Source organism: Heptranchias perlo, chromosome 11, assembly GCF_035084215.1.
Source record: "Heptranchias perlo isolate sHepPer1 chromosome 11, sHepPer1.hap1, whole genome shotgun sequence".
Classification (NCBI taxonomy): Eukaryota; Metazoa; Chordata; class Chondrichthyes; order Hexanchiformes; family Hexanchidae; genus Heptranchias; species Heptranchias perlo.
This window is the reverse complement of record NC_090335.1, coordinates 65,560,566-65,578,935: the sequence shown is the minus strand read 5'-3', so window position 1 is coordinate 65,578,935 and position 18,370 is coordinate 65,560,566. Positions and strand designations below refer to the sequence as shown.

The 18,370-nt window shown below is 42.6% G+C and overlaps 1 protein-coding gene across 5 annotated transcripts in view; it reads right to left on the bottom strand.

Moving 5' to 3' along the window:
- Positions 1–18,370, bottom strand: part of LOC137327008 (lebercilin-like protein) — a 50,696-nt gene that overhangs the window by 31,247 nt on the left and 1,079 nt on the right. For 3 of the 5 annotated variants that reach the window (XM_067992385.1, XM_067992386.1, XM_067992387.1), the window contains exons 2-3: positions 14,984–15,388; positions 11,922–12,454 (exon numbers count right to left, since the gene is read on the bottom strand). In XM_067992385.1, coding sequence (XP_067848486.1) covers positions 11,922–12,454; positions 14,984–15,266 — 816 coding nt within the window. In that variant the 5' untranslated portion in view covers positions 15,267–15,388. Of the gene's footprint in view, positions 1–3,128; positions 3,267–11,921; positions 12,455–14,983; positions 15,389–18,370 lie in introns of all 5 variants that reach the window. The other 2 variants (XM_067992388.1, XM_067992384.1) reach the window with 1 other exon arrangement.

The following is an 18,370-nucleotide window of genomic DNA, read 5'->3' as shown; positions in this document are numbered from 1 at the left end:
CACCATTGCTGCCTGCTTTCTGTCCCCTAGCCAATTTTGTATCCTTGCTGCCACAGTCCCTTTAATTCCATGGGCTTTAATTTTCCTTACAAGTCTATTATGTAATACTTTATCAAATGCCTTTTGAAAGTCCATATACACATCAACCGCTCTACCCTCTCTGTTACTTCATCAAAGAACTTAATCAAGTTAGTCAAACACGATTTCTCTTTAACAAATCCGTGCTGACTTTCATTTATTAGCCCACACTTTTCCAAGTGCCAATTAATTTTTTCCTTGATTATTGTCTCTGAAAGTTTCCCCACCAGCGACGTTAGGTTGACTGGTCTGTAATTGCCGGATTTATCCCTCTCCCCTTTTCTGAACAGGGGTGTAACATTTGCAATCCTCCAGTCCTATGGCATCACCCCCATATCGAAGGAGGATTGGAAGATTGTGGCCAGAGCATCTGCAATTTCCACCCTTACTTCCCTCAATAACCTAGGATGCATCCCATCTGGAACAGGTGACTTTTCAACTTTGAGTACTGCCAATCTTTTAAGTACCTCCTCTTTATCTATTTTTATCCTATCCAGTATCGCTACTACCTCCTCCTTTGCTGCTACATTGGCAGCATCCTCTTCTCTAGTGAAGACCACAAGACGATCTCCTTTCTTGTCACTAATCGGCCCCAACCTTCCTTTGACTACCCTTTTACTATTTATATATTTAGAAAAGGCTTTTGGGTTCCCTTTATGTTAGCCACTAACCTATCCTCATACTCTCTCTTTGCCCCTCCTATTCCCTTTTTTAGATCTCTCTAGAGGATACTAAAATTAGCCTCACTATCTCTAGCATGGGGAAAAGAATCAGGAGGGGTTCCTGCTCCTAACTACTATCCAGTGACCCTGCCACAAAATACATCTGTGTAGAAATCAGTTGAAAACAGGATTGGATTTACCTGTGACGCCTCCCATGGATCAAAAATGTCACAGTGTGTTCATGACAGCAAATTTCAAAAAATAAGTAAATCTTAATGCTAACAATATGAAAAAAATCTTCTTGTATTTTATTCCCCTAAAACAAGCTGTTCTTAATGGAAAATGGCGATAAAGGAAGGGTGCCTCTTCCCTGACTGCAAGACTGATTGGGGATAATTTTAACCCCCAACAAGGGCTGGATCCATGAGGCGAATGCATTTATTGCACTGCTTGTGGGCCAGGAGGAGCAGGAGTGCTTCATCCAGGCCTAACAAGCTTACCTGGTGTGCTCCCGAGCTCCGCGATCGGCTGCCATCCACTACCCCTCAACCCCCTCCCGATGCTGGACACCTCCCCCAATGCTGGACCCCTCCCCCTCCTGATGCTGGTCCCCCCAACCTTCTCCAAGGCCCACACAAAGTCGTCCACATCCCCCCACCCCTCCAATTTTTTCCACGGCCCATGATCTCTCTCTCCCTCCCTCCCCCCTCTCCCATTCGCGGCTCCTTTCCTTCCCGACAAGCAGCCAGCCTGTCAATATGGCTGCCTGGCACATGGCAAACCTGGAACCTGGTTGAGTTGCAATCACAGATTGCGACGCACTCATTTGGCTTCCGGGTTCCCCACGTGAATATCTACGGACACGCTGGGTTCCCGGCTCTGAGCTAAAATCATGCCCATTATCTTTCAACTTGCTAGGCAAGCCAGTTGTGGCCATTCACTCTGGTTTTGCTGCAGGCCAATCCCATTTCCGTGACACCGCACTGAACAGAGACAGATGGCGTAGGTTTATCGCTACGTTTGTCTGTACACCTGACCCTAGGGGAACATGGAGGCAGGGGAGAGGCGTGCTTCTTAAATGCTCATTAGAAACCCATCTTCATCTGATGGTCTGAATTTACTTCATCTGCCAGCTAGTTTCAATTTAAAAAATTTGATCAATTCTTAAAGGCAGAATTAGACTCAAATGGTGTAGAACATGATTTGTGGGATTTCTTAACTATGGGATTTAATATTATAGTCCAGAAAGGGCAATAATGTATACCCAAATATGATGCTATTACATAGAATGTACAGGACAGAAACAGGCTATTCGGCCCAACAGGTCCATGCTGGTGTTTATGCTCCACACGAGCCTCCTCCAACCCTTCTTCATCTAACCCCATCAACAAATCCTTCTATTCCTTTCTCCCTCATGTGTTTATCTAACTTCCCTTTAAATGCATCTATGCTAGTCGCCTAAACTATTTCTTGTAGTAGCGAGTTCCACAGTCTAACCAATCTCCGGGTAAAGAAGTTTCTCCTGAATTCCCTATTGGATTTATTAGTGACTATCTTGTATTAATGGCCCCTAGTTCTGGTCTTCCCCACAAGTGGAAACATTTTCTCTTTGTCTACCCTATCAAATCCTATCATTATCTTAAAGACCTCTATCAGGTCACCCCTCAGTCTTCTCTTTTCTAGAGAAAACAGCCCCAGGCAGTTCAGTCTTTCCTGATAGGTACAACCTCTCAGTTCTGGTATCATCCTGGTAAATCCTTTTTGCATGTTCTCCCGTACCTCTGTATTCTTTTTATAATATGGAGCTATTAAATGGTCATTCTGAGGCATTCCTTGCCAAAGTGTTCAGTTATCATTAACTGTAATTTCAAGGACACACTGCTAAAGCCACCTCTGCATCACAGGGCTTAAAAAGAGAACAATCAGCCAGAGTTCCTCTTCCTGATCATTTTCCAGTGACTTGTACTGGAAAGTTCACGTGTGTGGACATTGGGTGAGGACAGGCTCAGGGTTGGCTATGATGCCCAACATGGAAAACAGCCTGCCTACACTCACTGTCTAGGCTCATTTGTAATAAATGGTCACTTAGGCGAGGTACTGAAGGGCTGCTGGCAACTTCCTGAGTCAGTACAGTATGTGGGGTGCGGGGGGGACGGGGGGACACTGGTTTCTCTTTAGAATAATGAAAGACTCAAATTAATTACCTTTGCTTTCCACCATACCAAAATCATGCCTTTTTTGTAAAATTAATTAGTCTATAATTAGTTTTGATATTCTAGATCTTCATTTTCCTAATATGTTTTGCTGATTTTACACTATGTTTAACTTTTTCATTGTTTAATTTTTAAACAAACCAATCACGTTATAATGGGTCAGTTAAAGCAATACCGTTAGCATTTGGTTCAGGGTGCGTTGCTCCAATTCTAGCTTCTTTATCAGATCAAGGGCCTCCCGTGTCTTTCTGTGTTCTGTAGCCAGCTGATGATTGAAACTTTTACTTTTTAACTCCAGAATTTTCTCCAACTCCTAAAGACACAGTGGAAAAAAATAAGCACCTGCAGGAAAACTATGGGATAATTGCCATTGAGGACAACACTTTGTGTTCATACATCCCTTCCTTGCAGGCTCATCCAGGGGAATGATTCCACAGGCACCAGCAGCCCTCCAAAACCTTGGCCAATTGAGCTATCTAAGAGCACAGACAGTAAACGTTTATAGGCTATTCTACCATGGGGGCATCACAACCAAGGGCTTCACAACCAAGCCCAAACCTGTCTTCACCCGATGTCCATTTATGCGCACTTTCCAGGAGCAGCTATTGCATAGCAACCAGGAGCTGGAAACCTGGTTGATTTCTTCTCCTTGCCAAGACCAGGTGACCAGACCAATTTTAGTGCCTATATCGATGTCCCACCTGCAAACAGCAAACTCAGCACAGACCAGGCATTGAACTTTCTAATCTCATAATGTCTATCTCTGTGCTGCCGATTGGCAAGATAGTGACTGTAGGAAGTGCTACGATTGGTATGGTTAGAATGCATTGTTATGGCTGAGTGTGTGGGTCAGATGAATAAGTCTCATGGTACCAATGTTATCTGCATTTGAAAATAAATCACTATATAAACCTCAACAACGATATAAATAAAAAGCACAGAAACCTATCTACCTGTTGAAACTGGGAGTGTTCAGAACTACATCTGGTGGAAATGTGACACTCAGGGTTCTTTTAAGATGAGCTCCTTGTAACAAAAGATTCAGAAACATATCAGATATATTTTAGGTGTGGTGGGTGGAGGGAAGGAGGGTTAGAAACTAAACTGTTTGAAACAGAATCACGCTCATAAATCTGGGAGGTTTCATCTCCCAAAATGTAAATCCAGTTCCTAATTATCTTTCCATAAATAGACACTTAAGATCCATCCCCATATCCCTCGGTCTGGTAACTATGGAAGGGTTTGTACTCTGTAAAATGATCCCTTGGAGGTATTAAGGGAATGTAAATTACTATTTAAGAATATAAAATAGTGGAGTAAAAAGGATTAGGTACTTTTCAATTAGACCACTGTACTTTCACTTCTGCGATCAAATCCAGCCCAAGGTGAAAGTCTCCAAGAGGCTATCCAAGTCCTGAACAAAATGCACTCGATTGGCAATCTTTCTTACAGGAGTATATTTTCTGGTGTTTGACACGAGTTTCAACTGAGGAAACCCATTTTGCATTCATACCTACTTCATAATTACAATTAGTGAACAATGGAAAATATAAGCATCAAAAGAGGCCATTAGGACAGCTGGTATGGGAAATGGAAAGTCAGTAGGGGACAATGGAATTGCTCTTGTGAGGTTGGGGGGTAGTGCAGAAGCAGCTTTACTTCGCATATAATTTGTGCTATATAATGGCCTGGAAATGTTTGATACAATTAATAGGGACCAAAATTTTTTTTTAAATATTCCAATCTACAGCACTGTAATTCCTGACCTTGAGAAGTACCGAAACGTATCCCATTTTTAAAAAAAATTGCTGGTATAATAAAGGTGGAGAAAATTGGTTATCTTATTATTTTTATGGCAAGTGTGATTTTCTGTTGCTTCAGCATACATAGCAATATAGGCATTGAATTCTTTTACAATACAGTACAGCCTCAGTTGTTCAAACACATTGGAACTGAAAGGGTATTTATTATTCTGTAAAAGCCATAATTAACCCAGCATCCCACGGGCACAAACCTGCACCTCATCACTCAGTGGTGCTGCAACTTGGAATAGTACTAGTGAGTGGCCCTCAAGCAAGGCACTGCTTAGGACTGTCTTTAAGTAATTGTGCAGGGAAAGGTCACAAAAATGCAAGCTTCTTATGTAAACATGTAAGGTTAAAATTTACAGTCTTGGCTGGCCCATCAGGGAAGAAGTCAAGTGTGGCTAAGGTGTTTTCTGACAGGAAAAAAATGGAGGATGAATCACCCAAGACCACTGTCATACACTTCTGAACACACTCTTACTGTTTTGCATTGTCTTGGGGACTGGGAACACATCAATTGTCCATTCTCTCAATACAGGATAAAAGATGAGTGATGTAGGAAGGATTAAAAGAAGAAGAAATAATCAGGGATTTTAAAAACTTTAAGAAACTTACAGGGGTAAAACTGAAATTTGGTCAAAATCCTTTGTGGTCTCCTTTTCTGCCTCCACTTGCAACTCCGATCATATAATTTTATGTCCCATAAATTGATTTAATTTATTCTCCTATCAACCATAAGTTGAAATTCTCTTCACAGTGAGATTAAAAAGTAAACAGGCAGTTGGTTTCCATCATAAGCTGTAATTATAATTTTCCTGTCTATCAAAGTTAATTGCCTTTTTCTACCTTTCAAAGCATGTGGTGTGTGAATATTCTACCTATGAGCACATCGCTGCTTTGAGAGAACAAGTGATCTAGCTTTCATTTGATCCAGAAGTTCTTTAACCTCTTGACCTTACTTTGTTCCCACTGGAGGCTGCAACTATAATCAGAAATAGAGAATATTCTTTTCTTTACCTTGAATTTCTCTCTCCTACCATCTGAATTTTACGATAAAAGTGCTTGAAGACAGAGCCCAATATGCTGCCAGAGCACAACAAAGATATCAGAATTGTGTTTCTGCTATTGATACTAGTTGATTGACAAGCAAAGGTTAATGTGAAATGAAATTTGCGAGATCTCGAGATTGGTCTGCAACTTCTTATGCAGGAAGATGCACAGATGCTTCTGGTGAATTTAAAGTTGCTGTCCAAAATCCAATTTGGTTCCTCTTAACGCACCATGTTCATAACATTCACTCTTCAATTAATTTTTAACAGTAAAAATGGAGGCTTGCAGGATGGAAGGTCAGGACACTGTCCTTGTTGTGTGAAGAGGAAGAAAGGTTGGGAACAGAGGCACAAGCAATGGAGAAGCTGCAATCAAGCGTCTTTTTGAAGAGAGACGAGTAAAAACCATGGCAAAGGAAAAGGGAAAGTTCAAAAGCTCTGGTGCAGAAAGTGGAGATACAATGGTGATGGAGAAACTGAGGGGAAGGGATGGAGTCATTGCAGTAAGAAGGGTGCGAAGAAACATCATCTAGTAGATATTCCTAGAGACAAACCCATTCCTATAGATGGAGTGAATGAATTCCAGAAAGGGGATGAGTCAGGAATGGACTACTTGAAGGTAAGGAATGGATGCAAATGAAAAACATAGGCGGTGATTTTCATCTCACTCCTGCCCCGTTTGTGCTTAAAAACAGGAGGTGGTGTAACTGCTTAGCTGCTTTTGTAGAACGTATTAGGGCATATTATAGTATTATAGTTGCTTGTAACTGTGCTCTTAGATGGTTATTTAACGAGCTGACATGTTAACTTTCTGGTATCCCAGACTCCACCATACCACCAAATGTCACATTGGCAAGGGATTAGGTAGTGTAGTGTCTTAGACATTAGCCTTCCCTTCCTGGGATACAGTTTTCAATCCAGCCCAGACTAATGAGTTGAAGGTCTTCTTTGTCTGCTAGCTTTAAGTGTGCAATGTGAAATTAATTTGTTAAGTCTTAATTCAACTCCAGGTAGGTTCAGGCCTCCGGAGCAAAATTGCTCCTATACTGATATTAAAGGGAAACTGCAGATTTCATTCTTGGGGCCGTTAGTGTGGAAAATGGAAAAAAAATGTATACTGGTACAGTAAGGGGTGGGGCTGAGGCACATTGTGGGGCCACAGTAGCTGTGTGATACCTGACCCGGGACTGTTTGGTGCTTATACTGGGTGAGCAAAATGAAAAGTATTTCCTTTCCCAGCACTATCATTGAAATTCAATTTTTTTTCCTTTTAAAAAAAAGCCACACTGGCACATTAGATGCTGTTTGGTCACTTCTTGTGAACAACAGTAGCATAACTGAAAAAAAGGGCAAGCTGCAGTGACCCCCAGTGGTGGGGATTGCCATCACATGCATTTACATTCATGAAGCTGACCAGAGCAGTAATCCAAGACCAGTTTAAGGACTTTCAAATTGTTTTTCTTCACCAGAAGACTGAGTACTGTGACCCCCGCCCCCTCCCCCACCCCCCCCACCCACACTTAGTTAGTGGTGTTTGGTTGCACACAATTATTCCAAAATTAACAACACAAAACAAATATGAAAGCAAACTTTTATCTCCGTTTCCCCCCCTTTAGTACCTCATCTCATGTCACCATTCTTCATGTATTGATCTATACAGTAAAGGAACAATGTTATGAATGCACATTACTGGTGTGGAGCCTCACCCATTGGCAATGCATGTCGGATATTGTGATATGCCATGATTTCCTACTGTGCATAACCAGCAGGTGAGGCTCCCAGTAGGTGGCACGCTTATGTAAAATCATCTTTTGAATGAGACATTAAACTGAGGCCCCATCTGCCTGTTCAAGTATAAATGTATATATAAAAGATTCCATGGCACTATTTGAAGAAGAGCAGGGGTGTTCTCCCCGGGGTCCCATCCAACATTCATCCCTCAACCAGAGAGGGTTGATGAGGGCAACACGGTTGATGCTGTGTATATGGACTTTCAAAAGGCATTTGATAAAGTGCCACATAATAGGCTAGTCATAATAGGTGCTTTATTAATGCAGTCTTCCTTTCTTAAGTGTAGGCAGCCTCTCCTACCGTGGGGCGGTAAGCCCAATCCTGTCTTCATCTGCTATCCATACAATCAACATTTTTAACAACAGTTATTGAGTAAAAATCAATAACGGGGAACCATAGAACCATTGAGTTTTATGAAGGAGGTATTTCAGCTCATTGTGTCTGTGCTGGAACCCTCACTGCTTTCCCCCTCTCAATCCCAGGGAACTGAATGCAATGATCCATCTCGGCCGCCTCCCGATATCCCCACAATCACAGAAGCCAGTCTTCAGCCAATTCGATTCACTCCACGTGATATCAAGAAACGGCTGAGTGCACTGGATACAGCAAAGACTATGGGGCCCGACAACATCCCAGCTGTAGTGCTGAAGACTTGTGCTCCAGAACTAGCTGCGCCTCTAGCCAAGCTGTTCCAGTACAGCTAAAACACTGGCATCTACCCGACAATGTGGAAAATTGCCCAGGTATGTCCTGTCCACAAAAAGCAGGACAAATCCAATCCGGCCAATTACGGCCCCATCAGTCTACTCTCGATCATCAGCAAAGTGATGGAAGGTGTCGTCGACAGTGCTATCAAGCAGCACTTACTCACCAATAACCTGCTCACCGATGCTCAGTTTGGGTTCCGCCAGGACCACTCGGCTCCAGACCTCATTACAGCCTTGGTCCAAACATGGACAAAAGAGCTGAATTCCAGAGGTGAGGTGAGAGTGACTGCCCTTGACATCAAGGCAGCATTTGACCGAGTGTGGCACCAAGGAGCCCTAGTAAAATTGAAGTCAATGGGAATCAGGGGGAAAACTCTTCAGTGGTTGGAGTTATACCTCGCACAAAGGAAGATGGTAGTGGTTGTTGGTGGCCAATCATCTCAGCCCCAGGACATTGCTGCAGGAGTTCCTCAGGGCAGTGTCCTAGGCCCAACCATCTTCAGCTGCTTCATCAATGACCTTCCCTCCATCATAAGGTCAGAAATGGGGATGTTCGCTGATGATTGCACAGTGTTCAGTTCCATTCGCAACCCCTCAGATAATGAAGCAGTCCGAGCCCGCATGCAGCAAGATCTGGACAACATCCAGGCTTGAGCTCATTAGTGGCAAGTAACATTTGCGCCAGACAAGTGCCAGCCAATGACCATCTCCAACAAGAGAGTCCAACCACCTCCCCTTGACATTCAACGGCATTACCATCGCCGAATCCCCCACCATCAACATCCTGGGGGTCACCATTGACCAGAAACTTAACTGGACCAGCCATATAAATACTGTGGCTACAAGAGCAGGCCAGAGGCTGGGTATTCTGCGGCGAGTGACTCACCTCCTGACTCCCCAAAGCCTTTCCACCATCTACAAGGCACAAGTCAGGAGTGTGATGGAATACTCTCCACTTGCCTGGATGAGTGCAGCTCCAACAACACTCAAGAAGCTCGACATCATCCAGGACAAAACAGCCCGCTTGATTGGCACCCATCCACCACCCTAAACATTCACTCCCTTCACCACCGGTGCACAGTGGCTGCAGTGTGTACCATCCACAGGATGCACTGCAGCAACTCGCCAAGGCTTCTTCGACAGCACCTCCCAAACCCGCGACCTCTACCACCTAGAAGGACAAGAGCAGCAGGCGCATGGGAACAACACCACCTGCACGTTCCCCTCCAAGTCACACACCATCCCGACTTGGAAATATATCGCTGTTCCTTCATCGTCGCTGGGTCAAAATCCTGGAACTCCCTTCCTAACAGCACTGTTGGAGAACCTTCACCACACGGACTGCAGCAGTTCAAGAAGGCGGCTCACCACCACCTTCTCAAGGGCAATTAGGGATGGGCAATAAATGCTGGCCTCGCCAGCGATGCCCACATCCCATGAACAATGATCTGGAGTTATACTAGAGAGGAAACAATAGCATACTACATGCTTTAGCAGCCCTGGTTTAGCAAGTGATCATGGGTAGACAACAGCAAGTTGCTGACAGACTCAGCCATCCATGTCGGAGGCCAGGTGCCAGCTCAGACTTCACAGACGGTTCGACAACAGGTTCTAAAAGTATCCACAAGCATTGCACCACTGCATCAGCCCCCTCAACGCTGCCGAAAGAAACCTTCTCAACTGCTCAGGCCGCCAAGTCTGGGCTGTCTCGATCTGCATCAGCTGGTCGGAGGTGAGAAATATGGTCTCCGTAAGGTGCTTCATGGAAGCTACCAACCACCAAATCTTGTTCTAGGGTGGACCTACTGCAGTTGATCAGTGAGCTCAAGGTAAGTAATGAGCTTTCAGTGTGTTGCTGTGCGCTCTGTGTACATCTGCGCACGTGTCCCAGTGCCGTTTACATTAACTACAATAAATTTATTAGTAATTTTTGTTAACTAAAACTACAGAACTGAAATAAATTAATAACAAAAGTTACACATAAAAATGAATAACTAAAAGTAAGATTATTTTGCGCAATTAAAGTCACACTGATGCACACCATTGTCACAACAAATCATTACTGCACCATTAAAGGTTTTCAGGGCTTTAGAGATGAGTCGTGTAAAAGGGAATTATTTTTAAAAACTAAAATTGCCAACCATTATGCAGGGATACAAAGGCACTCAATGTGTAAGTGTCTATCACTCTACACAACACACTAGAGCTCCATCTGCAGCCATTTTCGCAGATCACGCTACTGGTGGGAGAACTCAAAACATATGTGCCTATCTCTCCTGTGCTTTGTACGTTTTACAATTAAAGTGTTCATAAAATCCACTCAAAGAAAGTAGCTTAGTGACAGAAGGGCGGAAAATACACAACTGTTTCAGAGCACTTCCCGCCGTAACTTTGGCAGGAGTCTGCCTTAACCGCCTGAAACTCTGCCAGGACCCAGATTCCCCGGGTAATGGCCGAAGTTTGCTGTATGGTCTTGTAGGGAATCGACCTCATGCAAATTATTTTCCTTAGCTCTCAGCAGTGTATCTGCCTGCATCAGAAAGCCCGGATGAGGGTCAGAGTGAAAATTTGCTTCTACGGCAGGAGTTCCATGCTTGCCGCAGCTTAAAGGGGCTAACTGGGCAGGCAGAAATATGGAGTTTCTTTGCTTCCTGGAGTCGGTGGCGAGGATATGGGGTTTATGGTGAGGGCCGAAGATGATTACTTTGGTCGTCCCAATGCCATCAGCAAATATGACATGCTTATAGTTACTTTCAGTATCCAGGCATTTATGTAGATTAGAAACACCAGAGGTTCAAACACTGGCACTTTGAATGGAAACCTTCATCACAACTGGTGCTGGATTGCTGATAGGTCGCGCCCAAAACATTAATCTATCTTTCTCTTTCAGATGTTGATTGGCCACTGTACATTTTCAGCACATTATTAGGGCAAATTTCCTCGGGACTCCTCCCGCTCCGCTGCTGCAACTTTGGCCGAACTTCCACCAAAGTCATAGCGATGGTGCGGGAGAAGCTCTAAGGAAATTCCAGGTGTATGTTTTAAGGCTGCGATTGCTGGCAACAACATTTCGCCTAGTGTAGAACTGTTCTCGATTTTAAAATTCTCATTCTTGTTTTCAAATCCCTCCATGGCCTCGCCCTTCCTATCTCTGTAACCTACTCCAGCCCTACAACCCTCCGAGATCTCTGCCCTCCTCCAATTCTGGCCTCTTGCGCATCCCCGATTTTTAATCACTTCACCATTGGCAGCCGTGACTTCAGTTGCCTAGGCCCTAAACTTCGGAATTCCCTCCCTAAATCTCTCCGCCTCTCTACCCCTCTCTCCTCCTTTAAGAAGTTCCTTAAAACCTATCTCTTTGACCATGGTTTTTGTCACCTGTCTTAATATCTCCTTATGCGGCCCGATGTCACATTTTGTTGATAACGCTCCTGGAAGTGCCTTTTTACTACATTAAAGGCGCTATATAAATGCAAGTAGTTGTTGTACTGACAACGCAGGGAAGTGGAAGGTGTAATTGGATACCAATCACAGTGATGTTTTAATTTCAGGTTTTCAGCATCCACATTTTGTCCCCCTTTTTATTTCTGCCAATCAATTTTTATTAACAGCTTACCTGTATCTTTTGCTGATCGACCTCGAGTTTTTTTGTGAGATTTGTTAGTTCCCAGGTCAGATCGTCCCTTTCTGCCAAGTTCTTCTTATCACAAAGCACCTTTAGCTTCTGCATAGAATTCTTTGTTTTCCACAGCTCTGCCTCTGCCTCTTTCAGCTGCTTTGACACGTTCCGATCCTGCTGCTTTGACTTTCGCAACATTTCTTTCAACATTCGTACCTCACCCTCATGCCTGACTAATAGCTGGGGCAGGTTGTTCTGCTCGTTCTCGAACTTCACCAGTGCCTTCATGTGTCGGTACTGAAGCTGCCGGAGCAGTCTGTTTTCCAGCCTGGCATTTTCCAGCTCCCTCTGAAGGTCACACACCTCATTCTTCAATTCTTTAGTTTTGTGCAGTCGGGCTGACAATATGTGGCGAGTCACTGGATCCAAATCTTGCCCACCAGTGTTCATTTTAGATAAGTTCTGTGATTTATTCTTAAATGCTGACTGGTTCCAATGCTGCAGCATTTTAAATGCTGGTTTTGTTTGTGCTAGGCAGGCAAATAAAAGGAGAAACAAGACCTTGTAATTAGGCTGTCTGCAATAAATGATACAAAACATAAAGGTACACTTACATAGAAGGGATATTAGTCACTGGATTCATCTCCAAGCAAGTATCAGTACTGTTTAACCATTAACCCATCACCTGCTACTTATGGACTCCCACCTTCTATTCAAATTTTTTTCCAGCAGGAAAGAGGTTAATTGAAAAGGATAGCCCAGGGAGAGCACTTTCGATGCAAAGTACTCCCAGCTGTAATATCTAAAAGCAAAGAATGAGTTAGGTATATGCTATCTGATAGGAGATATAATTGTTCTAGTTGTTTGTTTTAACTCCCATATTTTCTGTCTCTGTTTACACCTGCTGCCATGGAATCCATTGCTCCAGACGAGTCTGGAGGCCAGTCCAAACATATACAAGCTCCGGAAAAAGCTACCACCAGCTGTTTTCTGCTACCTAAGCCTTGTCCAAAATAATGATCAAGAGGAAGCCAATCCCATTTTGCTCTTGCGGCAGTTGCACCAAGTTTTAGTGTGGCCCTTAGTATATAGAATGTGCAAGTCAACAGTAAATCTTTGAAATTCCACTAATAATGCAATTCTACTACCACAATCTGTCAATTGAATCATTTATCTATGTACATATGTAAAAGCCTTGTGTCTAGTGAAAGTGTCATACATACACAGTTTGGATCACACTTGTGTCTGATTGGCTCAAATATCATATTCATAAAACAGCAGCAATTCATAATTGAACAATAAGGACTCTACCTATTAACAAGCAGCATCTTAAAAAGAAAGCAATTAGCCTCTGGTGGGCTTCAAGATGTATTTAATAGCAAGTAGCCTTTGACTGACCTCAGGATATGCCTATTCACAGCAAATTGACTTTGCAACCTTAAAGGGACACACCTTAGCAGCAAAGTAATACATTGTGCATTACATGATATAATCTTTGTTGTGTTTACAAATAGTGTATCCTCTGACTTACCATGACCAATGCCACGGGAGACCCGCCAGTGCATAAAATAATTGTTACCCATGTTATTTCCGAGTAAACTACTGCAGATTAAATTCCAGTAAATTTTAAGTGATTACATCACAATTTTCAATGATGATGTCATTAAGTATAAACTGCTTGGTCAATGTCTCATTTGAAACACACCACTGCAAAAAAAAATGGAAACAAAACTCGCCCCACCTATTGCACAGTGTGCATCTTATAATAAATAATAGACACATAGAAGTAATTAATGGGCAGTAATGTTTCCTTGAGGTTATAAACTACTCGAGCTTTGCTTCCAAGGTTTATGGCATTTCATTATTCAACCCCGTGAGATTGCAGTTATGTAAATAACTCCACAGAACCCACTGTTACTGCTCTATATATAATTTTGCAATTTTTCCCCAATTTTTCCATTTTCCTAAAGGCACTGACTCACATTCGGTACTGTTTCACTGGAACTGGAAGCTCTCTGGTACCTCAAAGGGCCGCTCTTTTTATCGCACTTCTTTTCCTGAAGGCCATACTCCTGCTGGGGTACAGTTCCAAGGGCATCAGCAGTCATCTGGTACCTCAATCAAGATACTATCACTATCCTTCATGTATAGGTGTCGGCACACTATTTGACAATGATACGAATGACAGACAGGGCTGATCCTGTTCTCCAATGATGGTCACACCTGCCCACTTTCCAGAAGGAGTCACTAATGATCAAGAGTAGGAATTTGGCTGTTTTATTCATCTCTAGCCTAGGGTTACTGAGATTAATTGTAATGCCACAACTGGGGTGATCATATTACTATAAGAACTAACATGATTAACAGAAGGAAAGCTAGCTATAGATGAGTAGAATGCTTAACTGAGACTTTAATAGTGAAAGGATTAAAGTCAGACAATTGAAGTGCTGTCTTGGACAGACACGCTCCTGCTGTGGCCTAATGAAAAGTAATGAACAGAGAAATCTTGAAGAGGTAAAGGGTGAGGCCTAGTGTTTGTACTGCAGAATTAGTCAAAACTGGTTTCTACCAATTTTTAGACAAAGAGAATAGCACTTGGTGCTATGATTGCATCATATCCTGTGACTAAAAGTAGGTGTGTTACAGAACAGCTATAATCGTTAGTGTCCTTGTGGCCCTGTGGCCTGCGAATTAAAGACTTAGGCGATCAAACTCAGGCCGCCTGTGGTACAGTGACTGATATGGTTGGGACCAGCTGGGTTAAAAGTGTGCTGGAACAGCCAAAAACCTGTTGACTTCCCCGCCCCCCTCGGTTGTAAAGCATTTGGCTTATCTTGGCACCTCCTTCTGCTGACTTAAGTCAAAATCAGGAACTCACATTCTGAGAAACCTCTGGTGTTGTCACTCCAAATTGTTAAAATGCCAACTCACTGTCATTCTTCCCCGGCATACTTTTTAAAATAACTTTTAAAAATCCCTTGTTTCCTGGGGATGTCATATCTAGTGCGAGTAATCTTACTGCATTAATGTTATATAATGACTGAGGATAAGTAGCTTACCTCTTTTCTGATTGCCTTGGTAGATGTTTTTCTTAATACTTTCTTTCTTTATTGCCTGGTGTTTGCTTTTGACACTCTCTCCTTTGAGTGACTCTGGAATGCTGCTGTGATCTTCAAAATCCTCCGAGTAGTCTGAGCATGCACTGTTTCTGTCACACTTATTGCTCCTAGTGCTGTTGTTTGTCTTGTTGCTGGAGAAGTTGCTACTTGAAGTCGAGTCTCTTTCTCGTCTTCTTAGGGAATGTTCTGAGCAACTGTCCTGCAAACTCTTTTCACTGGCCATGATCAGGAATATAACTTCTTTGCATCTTTGTAAGTCCAAAAGTGTTCACACTGGACAAGTAATCACTGCAAAACCTCCACGACAGTGTGTTGTTCTGAAAGGTATAGTATCACAACCAGTTTCTGTAGAAATAAAAAGATAAACTGCAAATGTTGTAAATCTGAAATAAAAGTAGAAAATCCTAGAAAAACGCAGCAGGTAAGTCAGAATCTGAAAGTGAAAAACAGGTTAAACTATCTTTCTCAAAATGTTGACTTGCCATTCTCTGCTGCATGGTTCAGCATTTTGTGTTTTTATTTGGTTTCTTTTCTTTATTTGTATGACTCACTCATTGTATTTATTCATTCATATTTTTAAGTTACTTATTTGTTTTCTCCCTTTCTCCTTTCTGAGCCACACACGGGACCTAGCCAAAAGCACAGATAGACAGGCAGCCTGATCCCAGGCCTCTAATATTGCTGTTATGTGATCGGCTACTAAAAGCTGTGTGAGAATGACCTGGGGTGATTCTCTGACTCACCTTACTTGTGGGGAAATGCTTGTCCTTAATTCAACACCTTCCCACAATAACACAGCTGAGATTGATGACCAAGCCTTTGGGGAGTCCCAGGTGCGAGCCCCATCCTACCATTCTGTACTGCAGCATATTGTTGCTCCAAGGCATTGAGCCACTGTACCACCCTGACATTTTCTGTTTTTTAAAAATTATTTACTTTTAATCCTAATTATTTTATCTATTTCTTGCCAAATTCAACAATCTTTCTCACAGACCTCTGCCAATTTGATTAGTAGGAGTAAAGAAGGGACTTTCCCACTGATTCTTGTTTTCTCTAGTGCTAATGATGTATTTTTCTCAGGTGGTGTAGTAGTGAAATAGGAATTCAGTGCGTAAGGAATCATTAGTGTAAATGCATGTACTGTCTCTCTGTTAGCAAAGAGTATTGGTGTTCAAACATACTGCACCAATCAACTTCTATTGTTTTATTAATTTGTAAAAAAAAGTCTTTGTTAACACTAATAAACCTCTCATTGCTCATGGATAGTTATAGAATACATATATTGAAGTTACAACACGTAAACAAGCCATTCGGCACAACCTGTCCATGTCAGCATTTGCCCTCCACACGAGCAAATAGTTCTAATCACATTTACCCACCCTGTTCCAATATCACTTCAACGCCTTTCCCTTCATCCACCTATCCATTCTAATCTTAAATCTTGACATAGTTTCTGCCTGAACCACTAACCCTGGAAGCGAAATCCACAGCCTCACAACTCCCTGTGAAGAAGTTTCTCCTGCCATCTGTTTTAAATCTTTTACATTTAAATTGTATGTTTTGCCCCACGTTCTTGACCCCCTCAACTACAGTCAACAGCCCACTCTCATCTACCGTGTCCCCTCCTTTCATAATTTTAAACACTTCTGTTATATGGCCGCATAATCTGCATTGTTCTAATGAAATAAAGACCCAAATTTTCATGTTTTTCTTCATATTTGTAGTCTTTTCTGATGTATACTGTGGTTTGGCTTTAAGATCGAGATGTTCATCTACCCCCTGCTATTGTCATTCACTAAACTGCAGAGCCTGTGCTGCTTCAAAGGATTATATGCCTACTGGAGATTGTAGCCCCAGACACTCAATAACTATAGTAGTGGCATGCGTGATACAGATTATGCAGCCATATAATAGGTGATAGTAAAGCTAACTGCTAGCATTCAAGTTGGAGGTCAGCAGGCGTTGGGGAGGCCGGGAGCCTGACAGCAGGGACGCTTGGAATGAGGCCTGCTTGACTATTTCCACTGTACGAAATGAAGTGAACCTGGAGGAGAGGCACTTTTATCTTGTTTATACTCTTAAGAGGACTGAATTATTAATTTTTAGCCTATATAGTGGGGTAGGTTAGAAACTATTATAGTGACTATCATTTCTTTTGCTGCTATGTGATTGGGCAGAATATTTTTGGTTGAATGTGACGGAGAAATGGGAGAAAGGTTGTGCAAAATGTGACTGATAAATAGCAAAACTGGAAAATAACAAATTATAAATAAAAAGGAGAAAACACAAAGGGGTAGAAATTGGTTATGTCATGTTTTTGGGTGCATAACCAATGGCATGCAGACAGTGCGCACCCCAACTGGGAGGCCCCGAAGCTCACCCAAAATTGGGCCTTGGGCCTCATTTCAATAATTTGGGTGAGCTGCCAAGTTTCAGATATTTAATTTTTTTTATTCGTTCATGGGATGTGGGCATCGCTGGCAAGGCCTGCATTTATTGCCCATCCCTAATTGCCCTTGAGAAGGTGGTGGTGAGCCGCCTTCTTGAACCACTGGAGTCCGTGTGGTGAAGGTTCTCCCACAGTGCTGTTAGGTGGGGAGTTCCAGGATTTTGACCCAGCGACGAGTATTAGCTTGCAGTTTATTTGAAATATACTTTTAAATTAAAGCGATAGAATGTACCTTATTTACAGCAATGCCCTTGTCTTTTTTTAAGTTCTTAGGTTCAACTCAGGGACCAATAAAAACTAGTTTCCTGATCAAATCTGGCAGAATCTATTCCCTGGGTCTCACTATTTACAATGAATGTGAGGCCCTTCCCATGGCTCAGTGCATAAATGGTATTATACTTAGCCAGAATGTCCCAGATTCGATGCGTCTTCTGTGCTGAGTTAGTTGATCTCAGGCCAGGTAGCAGTTGGGTTGCTGCAATTGGCCTGAATGTCCCTAGGCTAGAGAGGGGAAGTATTAGGCAGGGCTCCCACTCCTCATCATTATCAAGTGACCCCTAGTGTAAACAGAACATTTGTGGAATTAGATCTGACACAATTGCCTGTCCCTGATAGCCAAATATTCCACCCGATGTTCACTGTCTCAGCTCATTCATAAAGAAATGTTACGTAGGTAAAGTACAGGCATTGTGGAAATATATCCTTGCACGTGCCTACCTTCAGGAGATGATGAGCAAAAACCAGAGGAAAAATAATGACTATTAATGGTGAATATATTGAAATACATGACCACCCTGCATAAGAATCATAGTATCATTCAGCACAGAAGGAGGCCATTTGGCCCATCATGCTTGTGCTGGCTCTTTAAAAGAGCAATC